Source organism: Chaetura pelagica, unplaced genomic scaffold (genome assembly GCF_000747805.2).
Source record: "Chaetura pelagica isolate M959 unplaced genomic scaffold, ChaPel_1.0 scaffold70, whole genome shotgun sequence".
Lineage (NCBI taxonomy): Eukaryota > Metazoa > Chordata > Aves > Apodiformes > Apodidae > Chaetura > Chaetura pelagica.
In genome coordinates, this window is record NW_009952265.1 from 7,927,384 (window position 1) to 7,942,894 (window position 15,511).

Sequence of the window (15,511 nt, forward strand, 5' to 3'; positions counted from 1 at the left end):
TCATGTGTTCATGACTGGCCCTTACTTCACTTTTTGAACATGATATTAGTATTCAAAGTGCTGCTTACATTTCTGTTAAAAATAATACACTTACAGTGAAGAGTAAGCTCAAGAATAAATAAATACAATTTTACCACATTTACCTAAAAACAAGGGAAAAGGAAGAGGTAGGCCTAAGCTCACTCAAACAAATTGGAGAAAAGACCTGTCAGCCTTTTCTGTTTACAAAAAAATATTTCAACTTTTCTTTGCCATTCTGCAAACACTGGGCTGTTATGCAATAGCAGCATAGCACACTGAGTAACATATATTAATTTACAGTGGCTTAGGGTAAAGTAAGAGGTTAAGTTGGGTTGTAACTTCTCCCGTATTCTAGAAGAGACATGAGTAGTCCTGATCATCGCCTCTCTGATGACTGACCAATTAGGAGATATACATCCTCCCTCCTGTCAATGATGAGCTTCTCTTTCCAATAACTTCCAAAACTCCTGTAAATACTCCTCAACTTTAACTTTCAGCACTTCTAGCATCAGACAGAAGCCACAATTTAAAGTCCCTGAAAGAAATGGAAACTAGGAATCATCCCATTTACACCGCAAAAGCAAGAATCTCTTCCACAAAGCACCTTCTTTTTTCAGCTGGTGTGCCTAGTTTGTTAGAAAGATAATTTTTTTTTTTCCTGGTAGTCAGCCAGAGTACTGACTCAGCAAATCTGGAAACTTCCCAGGAAATTATTGCTTAACTGGATTACACCATGGAAACTAACAGCCAGCGCGGCTCCAAAGACTAAACAGCTTTTTAGAACAATCATCCCAGCAAGGTAATCTATACTTTCACAGCTCAGAATATGATTTTCCAAGTGACAGGAAACACAAAGAAACACGCAGATATTTAACTGTAGGGATGTCCAGCCAAGCCAGTGACACTGATCAAATGCAGAGACTTAATTCAATTACACATTAAATTATGAAAATATTTAATAGAATCCACTGTTTGTTTACTCCTTAATTTTGAAAAAAGTTTTTGTTTTATTCCCAGAAGTGAGAGGTGCCAAGCTTTTCCCCAACATGGGGCATTCTGTGTTACCTGATGCCTTGCCTCTCCTTGTTCAATGTCTTTGAATTTTTGGAATATACTGAAGCTACTACTCATGATTTTTCTAGTGAGCTTTGTTAAAAGCTATTCACAGAGACAACTTGTCTACTGTAGCCAGAAGGACAAAGTCATTGTCTAGAATCCTGTCATTAAAGGAAGGAGAACGTCATCCACACAGCTGCTACCACAAAGGTCAAAATCCCTCCCGAGATCCCCCCTTTTTACCTTGTCCAAATCCATGGCAAAATAAATGTAAAAATCTGAAATACTGATTTCCTGTCAATGGATTCAGCTGTTCTCATTACCTGTGTGAGTTTGGCTGTCTTCTAGCACCACATCTATCTCTTCCAGGCACAGAAACCAAACTTCAGGGAGATCCTGAAAGGACTAATGGAAAGCAATAAAAAGCTGACTGACTGGATATGGAGTTGGCCTCTTGGGATCAAAGACAAGGAACACTCCCACAATTCAACTGCACAGACTAGCCTAAAATATAAAATAGTCTGCTCTTTGCCTCAGTTCTTCTGAAAGGTTTCGACAGTCTGACTAAAAATGTCCCAGAGATTCTGACAAAACTTTACTGACGAGCTTCATGTTCAAGAAGAGTCAGATAAGAAATACTTGTTTTGACATTTAAATCATGCTTGCAGAAACACACTAATGTCTGTAAATTTAACTCAGAAGAGAACACGCTACACATCCTATACTCCCCTAAATACATAATTTTTCAACAGTATTCACAAGAATTGTGACATAATTCCCATGCTATACAATGAAATATTCAATCAAAAATTACAGATATTCATACACGTCTGATGTGCTTGCCTTAACAAAAGAAACAATTTATTGCATGCCTTTTTTTTATTTACTTGGACAACTGAGCAAAGTGATGTATATTTAACAAAGCACCTAACAGCAATAACTGTCCGCATGAAATTTCATTTTCAGTGTTGAAGCATACTCGTTGAAACATGAATTTCCTTCCTATATTGAAGACAGAAGATAAAGCCTTTCTAAGTTCATATACAATTTCTTCACAGGAAGATACCGTCAAATGAGGTGATAGGTATCTCTGTAACCACAGGAACTAGTATGTTTTTAATGCAATGCAAATGTTGACTTTCTTTTACAAATGAAACTATGTGACTGTAATTAAGTGAATTCAAGGAAATTAATCTTCAGTTAAATATACTGAAATACCACACTTAGAATGCAATCAACTGTGTTGTCTTTCAAGGCTTATTGCTCTCTTCTCTTTAAGTCAAGTGTATGATTTAATGCTACAAGCACCACAGTTAAATAGCTATGGTCTGAAAAACACTTCAGTATTACATGTGTAAACACACTGAAGAACAGACTTCAGTACAAGCTGTTAATATTAAACTATCCACAGAGGGAAATCATTATGTATCCTGTTTCTCCACCCAGACATCAATGCTAGCAAACAGTGGTTTGAATGCTCTGTCTCTAACTGGCCTTATTTTGTAAAGTAATAAGAGAAGATTACTGGGTTTCAGCAGTAGTTGTGTGACTACATTGACTTCTCAGAGTCTAGGATTTCCCAAAACAAAACCCTTTGCTGGCAAAGTATTTACTAGTGACAGCAGGCGTAATGGGGCTCTTGGAGAACCAAGCTTTTTTCCCTGCATCTTGCAGATTCAAATTCCTTCAAAATATTAGGTTTAGTTTGACATTCTACTATGTGCTTCATAATTTTAAGTATAATAACTTTAAGTGATAAATTATTATATATAATATGTAAGGCTCTTGCACTACTAGAATGTCCACATCATAAGCCAGACTCAGTTATGCCCACTGTGAAGAACTAATAAAAAAGGAAACAAGACAGACAGCAGGATGCAAAGGTGGTGCAGCCAAGATAAAACCCTTCAGGGAACAATCCCAGTTCACACCATCACATATGAATATTCTTTGTTTGTTTGTTTTTTTCCCCAGTATCTCTGTAAATGCATCCCACCTGACACTGTCTCCACACCATTCTAACCAAATCAGCAAATCTAACCAGCAGGCCTTTGGGCTTAATGAACAGCCACTGCTTTGGGTAAAAGATTTGGCAAAGGAGAGAGGAGGTGCAGACAAACCAGCTTGACAAGGCTTGTCTAAAGAGAGGGACTTTGGGGACAGAAGGATGTCACAATGCACAAAATCAAGGGAAAACATCATTGAACAGGTTTGGGCCAGGTTAGTAGAGACAAAAGGTTGCACTGATTGCCTCAATTCCTCAGAATACAAATGGCACATAAGGATTGTACCATTTCAGAAAACACAGTGCCAACATGAATATGTTTCAGAGATGGTGTAGGAAAGTAAAATGTGTGCTGCAGGCTCTGCCACTTTGATTAATTTTAAATACATGGAAACCCTTGTGTTAGTACTTAAAGACACTGCAAAACCTTAACACTAAGTGTGTTTGCTTACATGTAGCATACATTCCTAAAGCATTCCTTCTGCCACAGTCACAGAGCATCTACAGGTCCTCAGTTTAAGCTGTGGAGGCTTATATGGAGGATCATAGTCTGCCAAATATTATTACTGTATGTCTTTCCTAGAAACAAAACAGGGGATTTAAAAGCAAGTGGCAATTACCTGAACACAAGAACATTCTGAACCTCCTTCCTCTTCCAAGCTGAAGAATCAAATACCCATAAAATCTCTCCAAGGGATCACAAACAAGTTGCATTCAAGAACATCAGCTGACATGGCACATACGGAATTTCAGGATATGTATACCTTCAGCTCTTTACCATTTTCTACGTATCTTCCTAGGTATTTGGAAAATATTAGGTGCAAAATTGATACAATATTTGACACTTTCCTAAATACACATATTTTAACTTAAAATAATTGGCTTGATCCTCTTTTAGGTCTCATCTGGCTGTGCTGAACTCCTAAAACAATAATATGGGGCCAAATGAGGCCAGAACAGCTCTACTGTAATTTAAATTAGTCACATGAAATTCAGTCCTGCAGTATTTAGTGCATGGTAGCTAGTACAGGGACTACTACTATTTTATGGCACAGCAGTGTAGGAGGCAAACCATCCCAAATTCATTTTCTGTATCCTAGAATGTTTCAGTTCAGGGTTCAGTTGGACTTTGAATGTCACAGACATGCAATGCTTTAAGAAAACAGGAACCACATTTTTGTAGTTTTTGTTGAGTTGTCTTTTACCTCTAATATGCTTTCATATTTTAAATAACTGTACAAAAGAAAATTAAAAAAAAATATACCTTCAAGATTGTGGAATTAACCTAAACTCCTATTTAAATATTTAACCTGTAGTGTCAGATGCACTGAGATCTTGATTCTCAGTTCTGTTCAGTGCATAACCGTAGATTCACCTGGTGAATCTGGCACTAAATCAATGTAAACATTACTTAGGATTAATTTAGTTCATAGGCTATATTTTACATTTTTATTATTATTAAGTAACATCTAGATTTTGAACCTCAAAAAAATTCCAGGAGCACTCCCAAAAATAGCATAGGATTTTTATTAAACAAATGAGCACACTGAAAGTAAGTCCTTACAAGAGAGGAATGTGCAGTGTACATCACTGGAGCATGGCAGGACAGCTTGAGGGTGACAAGAGCAGAACATAACCATGAGTGGTATTATTTCAGAGTTGACTTGAGTGTCTTAATTCAAGAGGAAATACTAATTTTTGCCTCTGAGGATCTCTGGTCTAATGAACTCTAGCCATTAGAGAAGGACTCCTACTAATTACAGCTGGCGTAAGGCATGAAGCTGCTCTCAGCTGCAACACTATAGGTTGTCTTTAACCCTTCCCTCAAGAGCTCCTTTTTTCCAGTCCAGTGAGTTGAGGAGGCATATGAGGTTCTACAGAGACTGGAACTGGGAAAAGATTTGTCTGAGTTTGAGAAGGAAGGTTCAGTAGAGTGGTAATTTTTTAGTCAGGGGAAACAGGGACTCATTTCAGTGAAGTAAGATATAAGAACAGCTGTATTAAGAGCTAGATACAAGAGAAAGAGAAAATGGCCATCAAGAGCTCAAGACAATTCCCTCCTACAGCCTCTACTGTCTTAGTTCTGCAAAATCACTCTACTATATATAGCTGACATGCCTCAAGCCAGCTCTGCTTATAACAAATCTACAGAGGCAGGCAACACCTGATGCTTTGTATTCTGCCAGTGATATTTAAATGGTTGTCTTAAGCTAAAATGAAGCAAATTATTTAGGAAAACATAATTCCTGATTCCCCCTCAAAAGATAGTAAGTAAATCTGTAAAATTCTGCCAATTCTTGGGAGTCTGAGGAGGTCCCTGATGACTGGTAGTTACCCAATATTTTTCCAGTGTACAAAAATGGCATGAGGGAAGACCCAGAGAACCATGAATCTGTGAGTCTCACTTCAATTCCTGGAAAAATTATGGAGATGACCACATACTACTGAAAGGCATTCAAATAATACAATCATCAGGCACAATCAACATGAGTTCACAAAAGGAAAGTCCTGTTTAAATATTTGTATATCTTTCTATAAGGTCACCTGCCTAGTGGATAAGGGATGTATTTTTTCTGGATTTTTGTAAGGTTTTTAGCACTGTCTCCTCACAGCATCCATCTGGACAAGCTGTCTGACTGTGGGATGAGCAGGTTCATGGTGCACTGGTCGAAGAACTGGCTGTAGGGCAGAGCTCAAAGGGTAGTAGTGACTGGGGCAACATCTGGCTGGTGACAGTGCTGTTCCTCAGGGTTCAATTCTAGGGCCATTCTGCTTCAATAAATTTATCAAAAATCTGGATGCAGAAGCCAAATGTGCTATCAGCAAATTTGATTATATGAAACTGGAAGGTGCTGTTGACTCTCTTGAGGGACAAGATGCCTTACAAAGAGATCTAGATAGATTGGAGCATTGGGCTATGATTAATGGAATGAAACTTAACAAGTATGTACATAGCATGGAGCAATGCTAGGTACAAATGTAAACTGGGAGGAGTACCTGGAGAGAAGCCCTGCTGAAGGAGATCTGAGGGTGCTGGTCTGCAGCAGGCTCTGAGTGAGGTAGCTGTGTGCCCTGGCAGCCACGAGAGCAGACTGCATCCCAGATTGCATCAAACACAGCACGATCAGTCAGTCAAAGAGGTGGTTGTTGCTGTATTCAGCATTGGTGCAGCCTCACCTTGAGTACCCTGAGCTGTTCTGGGCCCCACAATTTAAGAAGGGTGTGCAAGTCCTTGAATGTGTACAGAGGAGGTAAACAAAGCTGGTGAAAGTGCTGGAAGGCATGTTCTGTGAGGAGCAGCTAAGGACTCTGGTTTGTCCAGTTTGAAGAAAAGAAGGCCAAAGGGCAACCTTTTTGCCCTCTACAGCTTCATGAGGAGGGGAAGTGGAGAGGGAGGTGCTCTCTTCTCCCAGTGGCAGGACTTGTGGGAACAATTCAAAGCTGCATCAGGTAAGGTTTACACTGGATGTTAGGAAGCATTTCTTTACCAAGATGCTGGTCAAACAGTGGAACAGGTTGCCTAGGGAGATGGTCGATGCCCCAAGCCTGTCAGTGTTTAAGAGGCAGTTGGACAATGCCCTTAATAACATGCTTTAAGTTTTAGTCAGCCCTGAAGTGGTCAGACAGTTGGACTAGATGATCACTGAAGGTTCCTTTCAACTGAAATAGTCTAGTCTATTCTACTCTATTATGTTCTGTTCCACTCATCTGTGCCCTATAAAACAAAGCATTCCTATTTAAAATGCAAAGCTCAGCTAGTCTTTGTCTAAGAAATCACTGCCGATGTGTCAAAAAAAATTACTTTAACATCAGTATTCATTGCTTCTAGAAGAATTAATAGAACTTACCAAAATAATGGAAATATGTAGAAACAAATAGAAATAAAGTTCATTTGTGTCACATAAATGTATTTTAAATTAAAAACACAGATGATTAACACACTTTTTAGAAAAGAAAGACAATTTTATTTTTCTTCTAAATACCATACCTTTTTTCATTACTAATTTTAATAACTGTTAATGTAGAGAAATCTATCACTCTCTGGATTGCTGGATTTACCATTTTTCAGATAGCACATATGTAGAATGAAATAATTTTAGATATCACATAAATATTTTTTTATATATTCTTGTTTGCATTATTTTATGGGTGTTCTACAAAACTGTACTTCAGGGGCACACTGTGATGTAGGCACACTACAATAAGAATATATGTGCTTTAAGAAGAAATGAAGTTATTTCTTTTAAAGAGCCAGATGTTTGGCCATAATAATCTTAACTTCAGCACAACAAAATATACCTCTGATTAACTATTCAAAAAGGAAAACATCTACAAAGCCTGCTCTTCTTTGGCTGCACCTCAAATGCATGTTGCAAGGGGAAGATATCAAGAGTTCATTGTTTCAAAACCTTTTGAAACTTCAAACATGAAACAAATTTATTTGGAAAATCCATGTGGAAAGCCAAAGAGGACAAATTTTGACATAAAGTACCTATTTTAAAAAAACACAAAACACATAAACTGTCTTGTCATTAAGATAACATTTGTTACTCTTTATATTTATCTGTAACTTGGTTGTACACAGCTCATGTTTATTTCCATAGAAATGCAGAATCCTGATTGGCTATTTTTAATGCAATGATATTCTGAAAAAAAGCTACTACTGTGCATAATGGTTTTAAAAGTTTATTGCTGGTGAGCACATAAAGGAGCACATTTCAGCTTGAAATAAAATGTTTATTTTCTACATTACTCCAGCAGATTCCTCATGTTCCGAAATGTAGGTTGAAATTTTTCTCCCACAAGGCTACAGTCCCCAACGATTGACCTCTATTATGCCCAAGAAATGAAAATGCCAGTTTTACATAAAAATATTTTAATGTTCGCTCATTTTACTGATTAATATAAGAATTATGACTCTGACTTTGCAATCCAGACTTTGGGGTTTTGCACTGCACATACTCTTTCTAAAAGTAAAAGAAATGCTCTTGAGTTCTAAATATAATAAAATACCAATGTGATAAAATTACTGCATGTCTTCACACTAAGCACTGACAAACATATAAGAGGATGTTCCTGATAGTATGATAGGCAGTAGAGCAAATTCAGTACATACCTCATAGCCAGGGCTGACAGGAGACTGAGACAGGAGTTTGGAAAGAATTAAAAACAGAACAAAGAAAAAAGGGGAGGAAAAGGCAGAAAATGTTACTTTATAAGCAAGCATGAAGTGAAATACTTCCATTCTACATTATAGAATAGAATGCAAAAGAATTGCATTTGAGCTATGGCAGGTAAAAATCTGGTTACATAGCATCCCCCTAGTTCTACATATTTTTAGCACTTCTGTTTGGTAAGTTTTACACTACCAAATGAAGAACCAAAAAGCAGATATTGCTCAGATTTTATTCTTTAGAGGTAAATTTTAAAAGCTGTATTTAAATATTGCTCCCAGTCAATTCTCAGTTCAAATTAAATGCTTTAGTGGCAAATAAGAACATTTATATCCAAACTGAAACTGTCTCTGTGTATGGTGGTTTCCTATGAAAGGATAATTAAAGTACCCTTTGCAGGATCCACGTTATCCTAGAGTTGTAGAATTGTTTTGGTTGGAAAAGACCTTTAAGATCATCAAGTCCTGTCACAAAAATTTTTTGAATGCCACAATTTTATAAGTTAGGGCATAACTTCTTCAATTTGTAAGTGGCATTTTTTCCAGAAGCCAGACTTAAAGCTAAATTTAACACTGTGAGTGAAAGTTGGCTTCTCTCTGATTCACACAACCCAGACAAAAAGGTTCTGAAATAATAACTTAGTTAATAATTCCATCTATGAAAGGTTTCCAGGAACTTCTTTTCTCTCAACTGCTCTGATTCCACATAAGAAGAATCACCGAATTAACAGATATCTTATTAAATTCAGTGGTCCCAAACAGAAATTATATTTTGTGATTCAAGTGCCACGCCAATACCAATGATGAATGATACACCGTTTCTTGAACGAGGATGACATTTCTTATCATATTCACACAGGCTGTAGAAAAATGAAACACATTCCGAAGTGCATGCTTTGATAGGTACCATAGTATAAACTGCCATAAAACTTATCTCACAAGTACTTCAGAAGAATGGAGTCCAAAGGACAGATCTGATACAGGAGAACTGACAAAGACTATGCACACTTTAAAAAAAAAGGAAAAAAATTTGAAACACATTAAATGCAAATAATTCAAACCAAAAGAAAAGACATACAGAAGCCATATGTGAGAGAACTTCTGAAGAACTGGTAAATGATACCATGATTTCATGAAATAAAGGTGAAATTGGAAAGCTATTTCATTTATCTAGGCTAATGGCCATCCCTGTATCTACTGTTTACAGTATCTACTGTAAACATATTTGTGCAGGCACATGTATGCGCATGTGTGATGCTCTGAATCATCAGCATGGGTACACTAATAATTACAAGTTCTTAGACAAGTATAGCCTGCACTGTATATGAAACTTACTTATTTCTTCACTGGTAATTTTAATATTTTCAACAGTTTTAAAATATGCAGGTTTGCAAAACAGGTATTTCATTTCAGAATATTTCAGCAAACAACAAAGTCATATAATTAAAAATGTTTTCAAATTGAATTTTTTTTTTTTTTTTGCTATCTTCTACCTGTACAATGAAGCAAATATTTATAGAGAGTACACCAGGATGTCACTCATGGAATTTGCTTTACCAAAATTCCAGAAACAATTCTCAACTGAGATAAAAGTTTTCTGTCTTGGTCAGAGTAAGTCAGCATTTCTGACACAACCTACAGAGAATTATGAATAATATATAAAGATTTCTTGCTGCAGTTTTTTCAGAACATAAGTACTTTACTGATTTATGCAGCTTTTCAATTAAAAATACAGATTTATAATGTTAACCTTAATTTCCAAGTAGCTTTAGGCTAATGATAATCAGTAGCATAAGCACATAATTATGCTTCGTAGACGGCACTGCATATAACACCAGGTCTACATCATTTGCAATAGTGTCCTTTTAGTATGTGAAGTTTAATAAGTTTAATATTTTAATTGAGAGGTAAACATGATAATTGTTGTGTGTACTTACACATTCTTTCCTCTCTTTTAAACCTTAAGGTTTTCAAAACTTTCATTTAGGAGTGGATTCCTTTACACACAGTGTAAATTCTTAACTATTCAAGTGTATTATGATCGTGCCTGTGTGTATACTGTACATCTACATATCTATAAGGATATATACATGCATTCACCACAAAGATCCATTTAAGGAAATAAAGGAGATTTCTCCTGCTTTCTTCTTAACACAAAGAAATACTGTAAATACACAGGCTACAACTAATTAAGTATAGCCTTAACAGTTATGGATACTCCGTTTGATATAGTGGTGTTTGGATCACAGTGTTGTCCAGCGGCAAATTTTTCCTATGTCATAAACCAATGGATACAAGGGTCTGATACAGACAAAAATCAACTTCTAATTTCAGATATCCTCCAAGATGCAACTACTCACATACTACACTTCAGAATAACCTAATTCTTGCCAAAGGGAGTAGAGTACAGGGAGTATCAGAAGTGTCACATACCTTAAACCCACATACCATAATATGGTGACCTCCTTTTTACGACAAGGTGTCTTTTCTCACAGCAACAGTTTATAATTTACACACCACCCTCCTCTGCAGTCTCTAACAGGCAAAACCAGATCTTATAGCACTAAATGTCATTATTTCTTAGCAGCAATACCCATAGCCTGTACAGCTAGAGAATCCCATACCAGAAGGGCTTCATCCGGCATGCTGGTAGAGGGTTCTGCAGAAACTGTCCGAACGGTGCTGAGTCCTGTTAGGGAAACGTTTGAGAGGCGCCTTTTCCGTACGCCACTACAGTTGTTAGGGATTTTAAATGCACATCTCTTGTGGTAATTTAGACCACATCCTGAAAAGACAAAGTTAGAACAACCTGATTATGGTTTATTCCCGGAAAAAGCAAAGAACATTTTCAAATAAAAAACAACAACATGGGTTAAAAATCACTACCGGTATTTTCAATTACAACTTTCTTCCTCTACTCTGCTCGTTTAGTTCCTATGTTCTACATATTTTTAGTGTTATGAGCTCTGAATAGTTGTATCTATAATCAGTGTTTTATCTTTGATTTTTAAAAAATCTATGGTCTCACAGTGCAAGAAATTTCTGTGATCCACATTTGGGAGGTAAGGAAATGGTATATTCTATGGATACAGTCTGCCACAAAATAGTTGTGGCAAAATGAGAAAAGATAGTTATTACAATCTCATATGGACTGACAGTCATTTCAGTAAAATGACCTTAATTAATGGGATACAGAATTAGATACAGGCTCAGACTCATAAGGGACGTGCAAGACACAGAAATCCTTTTCTTAAAAATGTATATTGACAATTTTTTTGCACTTCAGGGTACAGAGCCATGTCTAGGGAGGCTTCAGAGCAGTCAAAAGGATTAGCTTCATAATCAGCTAATTAATTTGATAGTTCTTACTGTCTCTACCTACTGTGATTTTTTTTCTGATGCCTAACCAATTTAAAAGCAGCATCCCAAGACTGAAAATCACATCTCACTGCAGCTTACCTTCACATTTGAGTCCCTGACGCACCAACCCCCACAGCATTTCTCCACAATGGTCACAGAAGGCTGGTGCTCGATACGAATGAACAAAAAGAGCATGGGGCCGGATTTGAAAGTCTTCAAATGTCGCAGAAGCTATAACAACAAGACCATTCAAAAAATGAGTAGGATTAGTAACACAGCTAATATGCTTCATCATCACAAACAAAGCAAAGCACCTTTTGGTCACTACGATGACGAACTTGGAATTCTGTACTGGTCATCATATTTTGAATATTGAAAGACTGATGATATACCATCAACCAATGGTATATCATGCATCACAAGGCAAGGAAAAAGAATGAAGCTTCTTTTATAAATTTGCAGCAATAACTCCTCTGATAATATTTTTCCAATTAAGCATAGGAGTATAACAGCATATTAAACATGTATCAGAAATGGGCACAGTTCAATCTAATGTTGAAAGTTTTTCAATATAGTCTTTTACAGACATACATTAGATAAACTCAATACAACCAGTAAAGAAACATACTTTTTTTATGCAAGTAAAGGAAAGCGTATCAAAAATGGACCATTTCAGGTGACTAGTTGGTGTATGTTATTCAGCAGCCTCTCTTGGTATCGATGAACTGATCACTCAAGTTGAAAATACACATTAGAGTTTAAAAAGGAAACATGTAATTATACACCCAACCATCAAAAAAGACAAAAACCTTGCAGAGCAGTCTGGAAAGCTGCTGTACGTTTCCTGAAGTACCAATCCTTCAAAATTACGTGAGTCTGCAACTAGTGTATCAGTTGCAAAGGTTACAAGGGCTAGTTAAAGGCTCTAGTGTACACCATAAACAATGATAGTGTTTTAAGAAACTATTCAGTATACAGAGGCAGTCATTACCACAATACTTTAAAAATACATCCTTTAATGAAATATTTTCTTTTTCTTATTACATGTGTTCTAGATCAGACAGTGTAATAGAAAACAGTATCTGTGAAATGTTGTTAAACATTAAGCACATATTCAAACATCCAATCTCATTCAGAATGACATTTAAACAGGTGATTTAAATGTCTGTTTACTCTTTACAGGTTATCAGTATGAGTGAACAGGTATGTAGCCACTTAATAGAAATGCTTTGTCTCTCCATAGCAATACATTCCAAATTCGCAATTATGAGAAAAAAAACCAACACATTTTTTAATGGTTCATTTCAGATTAATTCCTGAAAGACCCAGATAAGCTTAATCCCTAACTTATTTCTTGTATATTACTGAAAAGAGGACCAAAAATCTGCATACCAATGAATAAAAGTTTTTTAACTAATTAGAGAGGAGTACCAACAAAGACCTGTGCCCTGGATGCAGTTCCTTCTGTGCACAAAATTCTTTCTTTCAGGAAAAAGTCTTCCAAAAATGTTTACAGAAAATCATGTTTCCAGTCTCAACCAATTTCCAGTCTAGAGATCTTTTAACAAAGGTATGTGGAATATCTTCACAGAAGTAGGATTCAATTACTCCAATTATATATATATATTTTAATTTTTATTAAAGAAATCCAAATTATCTAATAGGTTGTTTAATTCACAATTTCATTTATTTTCCCAGAATTACTATGTTCCTAGTTTCCATAAGAAGTAATGGTAGAAAGTTTACTTAATTCATAAAATTAAGGCTTCATAGAAGTCTTGACATGTTAGAACATCCCAAAACTGAAATAAAGTAATTTTATATTTACTTAACAATGTTAGGCCAACCATTTTTTTCCACCTCAAGGGCTTCCAAACACATAAGGATACTTGTTCAAATATATTACTTTCATTTATTTGTTTGTTTATTTTCCAGACAACAGTAGTCAAGTTCACTACCATTATGGCAATGCTCGCTCTGAAGTAGTAATGCTGTCCTTGGTGTAGTAGGAAACAAGTCCTTGGAACGCATTTTAGATGCTGAACAGAATTCTTGTGATTTTACTTTGTCTAGGATTTAAAGCCAACCATCTTTTCTGTGCAACATAACCACACACATGTTTTTCTGCAATTCCAAGCAAATCAAAGAAGTTTGAAAGATCAAACACTCAAACTTTAAAGAATATTTTTATGTTATTTAAAAAACAAGTATTCATTCTCCACTTGTACAAACAGAAAAAAATACAAGCATATTAACTTTACCATTGAATTTCATATTGAAGTTGTATCATAGGAGTTAGGACAGCAACTCCTCAGTAGATCATTGGTTTGTGGAATTCAAGAAGGATTCATTTTTCTGGGCTTTTATATCACCACCATGCAGCCACCAGGAGGAAAAGGTGCCACAGTCAGGCAACAGACACTTCTGCCATCCTACCACACACAGACACCAACCGAGCTACAATAGCCCAGCTACTTGATGATATCAAGCCTGGAGAAGAGAAGGCTTCATAAAGACCTTATAGCAGCCTTCCAGTGCCTAAAGGGTGAGACTTCGTGCCACCTTGTCTAGTGTGAGGTGTCCCCTGCAGGGAGGCTGGAACCTGATGATCTTAAAGGTCCTTTCCAACCTTAACCATTCTATGATTCTATCAAATTATTGATGATAACTATACTGAACCTAAAGAAAAGGTAGACTGGAAAAGGAGGAGCAAGGAAAACATTTTCAGGAGTAAAAAGCCATGCTGTAACCTCTCTGCATAGAAAATACATGCTAGCATCTGTGCTGGTCAGCCTGCAGTTGAGGAGGCTGGATTCCTTGCTGTTGTCTCATATGGAAGTACCTGACAGGAATATTGTCTGTCCTCTTGCTGTCCTGAAGACTATCAAGGAGTAATTTTAGGCCACGGTAATTCACATTTTCCTCTCTTCTCATCTAATCTATGGAACTGTGATAAACATGTGAAAACATGGTCTTAGGCATTTTGGAAACTCCTCAGCCATGCAGACCACTATAAACATCACTAAGCCTTCAAACCTCTCCCCACTTATTTCTTTCAGAGTTTCAATCTAAATTCAAAGCCTTAGCTCTTCTGTTCAGGAATTCTTATTTTGGATTTTCAACAGCATATCTACCAACAGCTTTATGAAGAATATTAACATCTTCACTGATTCACATAATAAAATGATGATGGAAACGCTCCCTGTCTGGGACCTTTCTCAAGGAAAAGCACCAAAACTGGAACACCATGCACTATCAACTTCCAAAAGAACAGCAATGTACACTTTGCTATTGTCCCTAGTTCAACTTTGCATGAAATACAGATAATGAACATTTTTGACATTACTATTTCATCAAGTCGTTACTGACTTAGCTGTTAATGGCCAGTGCTCCTTGTTCTGGGCTCAGGAGCAGATCTATCATTCAGCACAGCTGGAAATGAGAACAAGAAGCTATTGTAACTCACAGAGGCAATGTCCTGCTTTCAAAAAGAGGCAACTGATTTGCTGATTGTTTTGAGTTCCAGGTCCATAAAGGATTTGAACTACTACAGGAGGTGAGATCCTACCATTATGAGCAACTGAGCTTCACATAATGGGAGCTGTCATCTAGCACCCATGCCTTTCACAGCATAAGAAACTATCAACCACATAATTAGCAGTATCTTGAGACATTCTCCTGCTACCCTCTCCCACTTGGAATGCCTTTAAGAGTAATGTATCCCATTCACTTGCTGCAGGTACTCCTAACAGTCCTTCCCTACAAGAACTGTTGGCATTCACCACTTAAAAAATAAATACACCATTATACATTACTCACCTTCAAGCACTGATTAAAACATAACAACTAATGACTGTGTATACAATTTCATTGGGCTAAAAGAAAGGAAAGCATTT

The 15,511-nt window shown here is 36.6% G+C and overlaps 1 protein-coding gene across 1 annotated transcript in view; it reads right to left on the minus strand.

Moving 5' to 3' along the window:
* Positions 1–15,511, minus strand: part of PRKD1 (protein kinase D1) — a 59,768-nt gene that overhangs the window by 29,157 nt on the left and 15,100 nt on the right. The window contains exons 2-3 of the mRNA XM_010007713.1: positions 11,715–11,846; positions 10,880–11,040 (exon numbers count right to left, since the gene is read on the minus strand). Of these exons, the coding sequence (XP_010006015.1) occupies positions 10,880–11,040; positions 11,715–11,846 (293 nt within the window). The remainder of the gene's footprint in view (positions 1–10,879; positions 11,041–11,714; positions 11,847–15,511) is intronic.